The 9,277-nt window shown below is 42.9% G+C and overlaps 1 protein-coding gene across 2 annotated transcripts in view; it reads left to right on the top strand.

Moving 5' to 3' along the window:
• Positions 1 to 1,751: 1,751 nt before the first annotated feature.
• prkg1b (protein kinase cGMP-dependent 1b) overlaps positions 1,752 to 9,277 on the top strand; it is a 730,867-nt gene continuing 723,341 nt past the window's right edge. For both annotated transcript variants that reach the window (XM_059947430.1, XM_059947429.1), the window contains exon 1: positions 1,752 to 2,260. In XM_059947430.1, coding sequence (XP_059803413.1) covers positions 1,950 to 2,260 — 311 coding nt within the window. In that variant the 5' untranslated portion in view covers positions 1,752 to 1,949. The remainder of the gene's footprint in view (positions 2,261 to 9,277) is intronic.

The raw sequence follows: 9,277 nt of genomic DNA, 5'->3' as shown, positions 1-9,277 counted from the left end.
TGTCCAAGTCCAGGTTTCATGGTTCAAGTCCAAGCTCCAAGGTTCAAGTATGAAGGCCAAGCTCTGAGTTTCAAGTATCCAGTCGGTCCAGAGTTCCATGTTCCAGTTCCAAGTCCATGTTCTGAGTCCTGCCTCCGAATTCCTAGTACCTAGTCCAAGTCAGGGTCCCCAAGACCCTGAGTCCCAGCCTAAGTTCAGGACCTGAGTCCTAGTCCATTACACTTATTCCCGCTTCTGCTTTGCTCTCTCCTTGATTTCTCCCTGTTCTATCCTTCTGTCAGGGCTTTCCTTGTAACATTAGTAATCTCTATTTAGTTAACCCTACAAAAAGGTGTTTGTGTCCTGCATTTGGGTCCACCCTTACTCCGCACCTTGTGACAATAAAATTTATATATACAGGTGTGTGTGTGTGTGTGTGTGTGTGATATATATCAGTTTTATATAATGAATAGTATATTTTATGTATTGCACTGAAATGCTGCAGCAAAATAATAAATTTCACAATATATATCAATGGTAATAAACAATTCTGATTCAATATTTCAGAGACAACTGGACACGTACCTAAATGAGTAAGGCTCGGAAACAAATGGGATTAATGCAGGGATGTGGGTTTAGTACAGGTAGTCACCATAGTGGGATTCGATGCGTTCGGACGAAGGACCTGTTTCTATCCTGGAGGTCGGGGTGATTCCGAAACTTCCTGAGCTCCGAACCGAAAATACTCCCGCATGTGTGCAGTAGTCGGCGCTCTTGACTTTTTTTTGGGAACTGGTAGCTCAGGGGTTCCTTACCAGAAACCGACCATGTCATACCCAGTTGTCTTCCCAAGAATTATAACCTCGTTTGGTGTAAAAGTTATAACTGGAGAGCCCACTAAATGGTTTTAAAGTTGAAAAGATGCCCCAAAGACGGGGTTAAAAGTAGATATGCACCGTGGACATTGAAGGACACTGCATCACGAGTCGAGAGGAGGCTGCAAACAGGATTTGTTGGTGAAATTGTAAAACATTTAATTGAAAGGGCAATCAGATCATTAACCCATAAACCCAATAGATTATGATATCACGTCTTACATTTCACGGCGAGGTAATAAAGTAGATTAAATGTCCTGATTCGAAGTTTAACCTGTATAATCAAGTGGCTTTTTGCTTTCCTTCTGAATCACGCCATGTTAAACCGATTTAATTTGGCCACTTTGACATTGGTTCAAAAACCATACTAGATCTTATCTAGCCAACTTCGTTTACAGTGCAGTTTTCCTAAGTGAATCGATAAATTGAGACCTATATAATTTACATTGCCCCGTTTTGAAGCGCACAGAAGTTTAATTATTGCATGGACGCCATTATCTAAACTGGCTTGGATGAACAAAGTTCATCTAAGTTATTAGTTTGGAGAATCCCAAACATCTATGTCTTAAATTGAACCTTTCGAGAACTCAGTCTGCAGGTACCTGCGACGCTTCCATCATTCCGACGGACTACGAGAGCCTTTCTCTGAAGGGTGCGTGTGGGCAGCGCACTTTGCTAAGGAAAAAAGCATTGCAGCTATTCAATAGAAAAGGTGGAAGCGTTAACTATCACTGACAAGGGGAGAAGATGGAGATGAAGGTGCAAAAGTTGGCTTGCATGGCACTGCGTGAGCCTGTAGGCGCCACGCTTGCTGTTTGCATTTCGCTTTGACGTAAGGCAGCGAGAGCGCGGAATGTTCCCGGTCTCGGCTTCAGTCAGAGGATTTCCGGAGAACGATCAGCATAACCCGGCTGGCTCCCGGGCCAAAGTTTTGTCCTGGGACATCTCATTGTTGTCTTCTCGCCAATAAGAAGGCAGCGTCGAGGCACGCCCCGGAGTCGGGCAGATCCCCTCAGCTCTCCCTCCACCTTGCCGTGAAGTTCGGCCAAAGTCAGGGAGACTTTGGAAAGTTGGGCGGCTCGCTCTCGGACTACCATGGGTACGCTGCGGGATCTGCAGTACGCCTTGCAAGAGAAGATCGAGGAGCTGAGGCAGCGGGACGCCCTGATCGACGAGCTGGAGCTGGAGCTGGATCAGAAGGACGACCTGATCCAGAGGCTGCAGAACGAGCTGGACAAGTACCGGTCTGTCATCAAACCCGCCAGTAAGCAAGCGCCGAACCAAACCCCGAGCTGTCTGCAGGAACAGCAACGGACCAAACGGCAGGCCATCTCCGCCGAGCCCACCGCCTTCGACATCCAGGATCTCAACCACGTTACCCTGCCCTCCTACCAGAAAAGTCCACAGTAAGCAAACAAAAATACTTCCCTGTTTGCACACCTTCACCTTACCTCTGTCACGGGGCAGCTGCTGGCTGCGTCCCTTCGTCCGGTCACTCCAGGGTTAATCTACCTCTCAGCAGACAGTGATGTTTGTGTAATCGTTACTATTGCCGTGTTAAACCGGAGCGTCGGATTCTGTCAGCGTGGAGCACACTCGAGACCCTGCACGTTTCTTAAATCGCCGTTCCGAGTAAAATGTCATGACAGTGAAAGCAAACGGATGCCAGGGACGGGAGCTAGACAGAGCGCACAGTAACGATGGCGATAGGTGTGGGTGCACGGCTGAGGGGTCATGAGAGTTCTTAGCAGTTGAGACAATTGAGTGCGACAATTCGATGAAAGTGGCCGGAAATCTGGGAATGAATAATGGGCGAGCGTGAGTTGGGCTAGTAATCCAGCGTGAGTGACTAGGAGTAAGGAAGTGTCAGTGTCGAGGGTGAGTACGAGGATCCACTATTAGACTGTGCGCGGTAATCCAGTCCGATGGTCCAATGCAAAAGAGTGCGGGTGGGTAACCAGATTACGAGAGAGAGGGATCCAATGTGCGATCATCCACAGTGAAAGACTATCATCAAGTGAGTGTGAGGATACGCTGGGAAACAGAAGTGGTATAGGGATCTGTTCTGAGAGATCAGGTGATCCAGTGTGAGGGTTAGGGTCCATCCTGAATAACAGTGGGCGAGGGTTCACTGGAAGTGAGCTAGTGTGAGGATCTGGCTTACTGGGAGCAAGGGAGCGAGTTACTCTGAGTGAAGGTACTGAGTATTTCATTGTGCTACCAGAGTGACTGTGCCAGTGGGTGAATCAGCAAGTGTGTGGCTGGGGTTGACAAGACACTGAACACCACCACCAAAGGTTTCATCTGGATAGTATCTTTTATTTCTCTCCAGTAGTAGTGAACTCTTCCTTCAGCCCACACCGCACACTGACCCATTGCACTCAGCAACCTCAACTGACCGTGTCTAGAGCCCAAGTATCACTAGAAGGGAATGGAACAGGCTGGCATTTACTCAACACTCAGCAATTTATTAGCAAATTTGCTTTAGAAAGATTTGAAAGGGTCTTCACAGCCGTTCCCAAGTAATGTCTGTACTGTAGCAATACCAGCATGTCTGACAGCTGCAATTGAAAATTTATTAGTTGAAGCGCCTGGTTTATATTGGCTTTTTTTTTACTGGGGCTGATGGGCTGTTGATTTGATGCAAAAGTTTAACAGGGTAACAAGTGAACAGTCCTCAAAGAGAGATACAGTGTAACCAGTAAATCAAAGCTGTAATTGTGAAACAGCAATGGAGGCCCAGCTGAAGTCGTATTCTATCCGATGATTGCCTGTGTGCTGCAGCCTCTTCTACCTCTTCAGCTCTTCTTACCTACTCTGGATGTCTGTACATCAGCAAATGCTCATCCGTGTGAGGAGCTGGAATTCTTCAGCTTGATGATAAACCCTGGAATCTGCCCTTCCCATTTTCATTCTTGACTTTTTTCTCATCTTTTTGTTTGGTTGGGACTTCCGTTTCCGGAGCTCATCGTCCCTCTCTCTTGAGGAATGTAATTTGTTGTGCTCTGTGTTGTTCTGCTGAGCATTGTGGACATGCTGTGTTGGCACTGTGCTGCTGGCACATCTTTTAGTTGTGTTGGTTAACACAAACAGCACATTTCACTATGTTTTGATGTGCATATGATTTTAAAAAAATAATCAATGTGAATTTTCACCTGTGTTTTATCAGCAGCAGAGCTGAGGCATATTGATCGTTGAACTTTGGCTGCTCCTAAAGGGCTCGTATAGTTAAACTTCAACCATTGATGGACTTCTGAAATTTACTGATAGAGGTGTTGCCAGCAAGGTGAATCCATGGCTCACCTCTCATTGTCCTTGACGAGGTGTCTTCCTGAGTCACCGCAGTCACTCTGATGAAGGTGTTATTGGATAAGGATTCGACTCAGGCACAGGTGAAGCTGTGTCTTAATCAAATCAAGCACCTCTGCTATCACTGTAGTTTTGTACATAACGAATAAACCAAGGAAATGTGAATGACTGTGGGTTGTTCCCAGTCATATCCAAGCAATTCATCTTAATCTCTGGAGATTCCTTAGTAGTCTTGTAGGCATTTCAACCTTTGACCCCCAAACTCTTAGTTTTTTTTCCCCTTTTTGTGGCACATATTTATATCTTTTATATGTACTTATTCTAATTTATAATTTTTATTACTATTGCAGTGTACTGCTGCTGCAAAACAACAAGTTTCACACATTTGCCAGTGACATGAATTCTGATTCTGATTAATTTTTCTTGTAGTGGAAAACATGATTTCAGCTTGTGCTGTCAAGGTAATTGGTTGCAACTAATAGGCTGGGATTGTTCCAAGAAGAGCTTGTGTGAGCTGGTGTGCCTTTCTCCAAATGCCCATAGGATGATCTAGATCTCAGAGTCATAATTCAAAAAAATGACAATTACCCTCTTTTATGATAGGTACAATTGATAAGATAATGTAAATGTAAGAAAACAGAATCTCTAACTTCAATAAACAATCAGGAGGGCGCATCCTTTATTTTTGCTAGCTGCTTGGTGGTGGAGTTTGCACGAGGATTGAAATGCAACACTTTAATTGCAATGGTTGGGAAATGCTATCTTGCCATCACATCCTGATGCCTCCTCACTCCCAATGATCCTCTTTGATAAAGTATCCAGTCCTGTGAATTGAAATTTATATCATATTGCATAATTCAGTGTCTCCAGTGCTCTGAGGATTTTCTCTACTAAAATTCTGCCTTGCTGAATGTAAGTACATTTTAAACACTTGAATAAATCTGGAATGATGAGTGCGTGGATTATCACACAGAACAGACACTAGTTTGGAATTGTACCCTTGTATTAATTGGTGAAGACTATATTTTCCACTTGCCAGAAAATGCTTCATCATATAATCTGCCAGGACAGTTGACAGCGAATGATCATCCTCACGATCAGCCAACAATTTAACGTACTAGATAAATCACAGCATGTTCCTTCCATAAAATCTTGTTATTATGGCTCCTTTGAGAACTGTATTGACATTCATTAAGGTATCTCTGAACTTAGCCAATTCGATTCCATTACTGTTAAGAACTTTACTGTTGTGTCAAGACCATCTTTATGCATTTTTCTGTAATATTTGGAGTAACTTACTTTTTAATATACATTAGTGCAGAAGTATTAATCTTGGGTCATTCCAATGTAAGATCACAACATTTCTCCTGCCTTTATCTCCTTAGTTTATATCTTATTCAACTATCTTGTTGAAATTGTTTGTCATTGAATACTTACAATAACATGTGGTGCATCGTTCAGTGGCTCTTATTATTGAGCTCTTATTGTATTGCAATGTACTGCTCCTGAAAAACAACACACTTTCATGGAAGGAACCATGCTGTGATTCATCTGGTACGTTAAATTGTTGGCTGATCGTGAGGATGATCATACGCTGTCAACTGCCCTGGCAGATTATATGATGAAGCATCTTCTGGCAAGTTGAAAATATAGTCCTCACCAATTAATCTATGGGTACAATTCCAAATTAGTGTTTGTTCTATGTGATAATCCATATACTCAGGGATACATAATTCATTCCAAATTTATTCAAGTGTTTAAATACATGACATGCTGCAAGGCGGAATTTGAGCAGAGAAAATTCTCAGAACATTGGCAATATTGAATTGGGTAATCTGATATAAAGTTCAATTCCTAGGACCAAATACCTTATCAAAGAGTATCATCTCCAGTCTGCACATTGAAGGCAATGAGGTAGCGTTTACCTAGCCAACATTTTTTGCACTTGAAGTGCGTGGACTATTCAATATTGCATACTGAAAGGAATCTGCATCTAAACTGGATTACACTCCATGACCAGAGTTTACATTGCTCTGCATCAGAATCATCATCATCGCCTCTTTTTCAAAGCTTCTGCATTTCTGTTTGCTGTCATTAATGGCAAGACGATGCTTAGAGTTTCATCTAAAATATCCCTTCATTTTTCCTGTAGCTTCCTTGGAGTTCATTTGCTTATTATTCCTGAGAAATATTTTCTTCTTTTGGATGCAACTAGATTTACTGCATTTGCTTTAGTCACCATTCTGTCTGATCATTGGTCTCTTGAACATAACAAAATATGGTGTCCTTTGAATTTCCTGTTAAATTTGCTTTAACGGTGGTTGTCAGTTTTCTTAAGATGGCAGGCATGTGATCCAACAGATTTTAATGGCTTTTTTAAAAGATACAGATCAGTGTGATGTACCATAGTACGTTCTAAGAATTTGAGTAATACTGCTGATCTAATAAAACTCATTGTCTGCTGTTAAATGACTCCCCCCACCCCCACCCCCCACAACCCCAGGCTAGTGAATCAAGTACTAGAGCGTGTAGGTTTAAAGGAATTTCAGTGGCAGCATTTTCTCAAGGGTGGGGTACATATATGGAACAGACTGCCAGAGGAAGTGGTTGAGGCAGGTCTGATATTACAACTTAGAAGACATTTGGACTGGTACATGGATGGAAAAGATTTGGAAGGATATAGGTCAAACATAGGCACATGGGCATCTTGGTTGACTTGGAGGGATTGGGTTTCTGTGCTGATGACTCTGGCTGAAATCTAAAATCTTTTGGGTTTACACCAGGCTTCAGAGACAATCCTTTAGGTTTTACTTTATTCCAGGGATGAAAGGGTTAACCTACGAGGAGAGATTGAGTCGCCTGGCACTATACTCTGGAGTTCAGAAGAATGAGAGGAGATCTTACAGAAACATACAACATTTTAAAAGGGATAGATAAGATAGAAGTAGGACAGTTGTTTCCATTGGTAGGTGAGACTACAACTAGGGCACATTGCCTCAAGATTCAGGGGAGAAGATTTAGGATGGAGATGAGGAGAAACTGTTTCTCCCAGAGAGTGGTGAATCTGTGGAATTCTCTGCCCAGGGAAGCAGTTGAGGCTTCTTCACTGAATATATTTAAAAAAGAATTAGTTTTTACAGAGTAAGGGAATGGGGTAAAGGCAGGTGGATGGAGCTGAGTTTACAGACAGATCAGCCATGATCTCATTGAATGGTGGGGCAGGTTCGATGGGCCAGATGACCTACTCCTGCTTCTATTTCTTATGTTCTTATTAGAGGGTCATGATTGTTATTTGAAAAAGTATCTGCTTTGATCTCAGAAAATTCTGAATTCTAAATTAACTTTTTTTTCAAGAAGCATTAGTACCAGTGCAAGGTTTATTTTGTTTTTCCATTGGTAAAGCAATATTGCACTTTCATATAACATTTGTCCTTCATTGCTTCCAACTCTGAGGAGAGTGGAAGAAAATTGTACCCTGAGGATCTAAACTTGTTTTCACTTTCTGTAATCACCAATGGGGTTTCAGGTTCCAAAAATACTACTTCCTCCTTACAACTTTAGAATGACAGTCACTAGCAGAAATGAATAGTGCAAGAATATGGAATAATGAGGTACTGTTCATAGGTTAATGGACCAGTTTTGGTGGCACAGGGAAAGAGGCTGTTCCTAAATCATTGAGTGTGGGTCTTCAGGCTCCGGTAATACCTCAATGACGGTAGTAATGTTCTGGATGGTGAGGGTCCTTAATGATGGATGCCTCCTTGAGGCAACACCTCTGAAGATGTCCTCGATGCTAGGGAGGGTTGTGCCTCTGATGCAGCTAGCTTAGCCTACAACCTCTACAGCCTCTTGTGATCCTGTGCATTGAGAGTCCATACTGGGCTGTGATGCAACCAGTCAAAATATCTGGTGACCATTGAATTCCTGACACCCAAAAGCTTGAAGTTGCTCACTTTTCATACTGCTGACCCCTCGATGAGGTCTGGTGTGAATTCTTCCAACTCCCTCTTCTTGGAATGTGCAATCAGTTTCCTGGTCTTGCAGATGTTAAATATAAAGTTGTTTTTTCAACACCACTCAACCAGCGTGATCTTCCTCACTCCTGTAAGTCTCCTCATAACTATTTGTGATTCAACCAACAGCTGTGGTGGCACTGGCAAATTTCTAGCTGGCATTTCAGCTATGTGTAGCTACATAGCCGTGGTGCTTGTTTTATACCTGAGGTGTGCTTGTTTTGGTAGTGAGAAGATGTTACTACCTATATTCACTGACTGTGTCTTTCAATAAGGAAGTTGCCACTTGCTGAGTATCTTCTGCTCCTGTGTTCAACACGGGTGGTGATAACCTGAAAACCTGAGACAAGTCATTAGCTAAATATATGCTGTTACTCTTGAACTACATATTATGTCAAGAAAAGCTCAGAACTCCCAAATACAGGAGCCACAGTCAACAAGCAATAGCTGAATGCTGTTAACAACAATTCTCATTTTTTTAATTGCTCTGACGGGGTAGGGCATCACTAATGGGACTTGGATAATTTAAGAGTGAGTGCAACTATAACAACTATTCATTATTTATAGATAGAGAGAAAAAAGGGAGTCAGATAAGCACTTTTGTTTGATGTGAAACAGAGAAAAGAAAAGTTTGGGAGTCTTCGTACCAATGTGGACAGGTGACGAAAGAAAGCTGTCTCAGTTGGTGTTCCCAGCATTGGCTGTCCATGTAAACAGGAGGCATGGGATCTGGTCATCAGCTTGTCTCCGGGGGGGGGGGGGGGGAGTGGCGGGGTTGGTACTGAAGATTGGAGCCCAGTAGTTGATCAGTAGTCCGGAAGTTGAACCCTGAAGATCGGAGGCTGGAGGCCTGTCTTAGAGTTACTGGGTGGGAGAAAGGAAGAGGCTTGTTTTGCTGTTGTTGTTTAGTTGCTTGTTGTGTTCAGTTATGTCGTGTTCTTCATTGTTCTGCCGAACACTGTGGGCATGCTTTGTTGGCAGCAAAATGTGTGGCGAAACTCGAGGGCTGCCCCCAGCATATCCCTGGCTTGTGTTGGTTATTGACATAAATGGCACTTTTCACTTAGTGTTTCATTGTTCATGTTAATGGATCCCTTTATG

The sequence above is a fragment of the Hypanus sabinus genome, chromosome 22, assembly GCF_030144855.1.
Source record: "Hypanus sabinus isolate sHypSab1 chromosome 22, sHypSab1.hap1, whole genome shotgun sequence".
In the NCBI taxonomy this organism is placed as follows: Eukaryota; Metazoa; Chordata; class Chondrichthyes; order Myliobatiformes; family Dasyatidae; genus Hypanus; species Hypanus sabinus.
The sequence above is the reverse complement of the archived record's forward strand: the minus strand, read 5'-3'. Positions and strand labels throughout refer to the sequence as shown.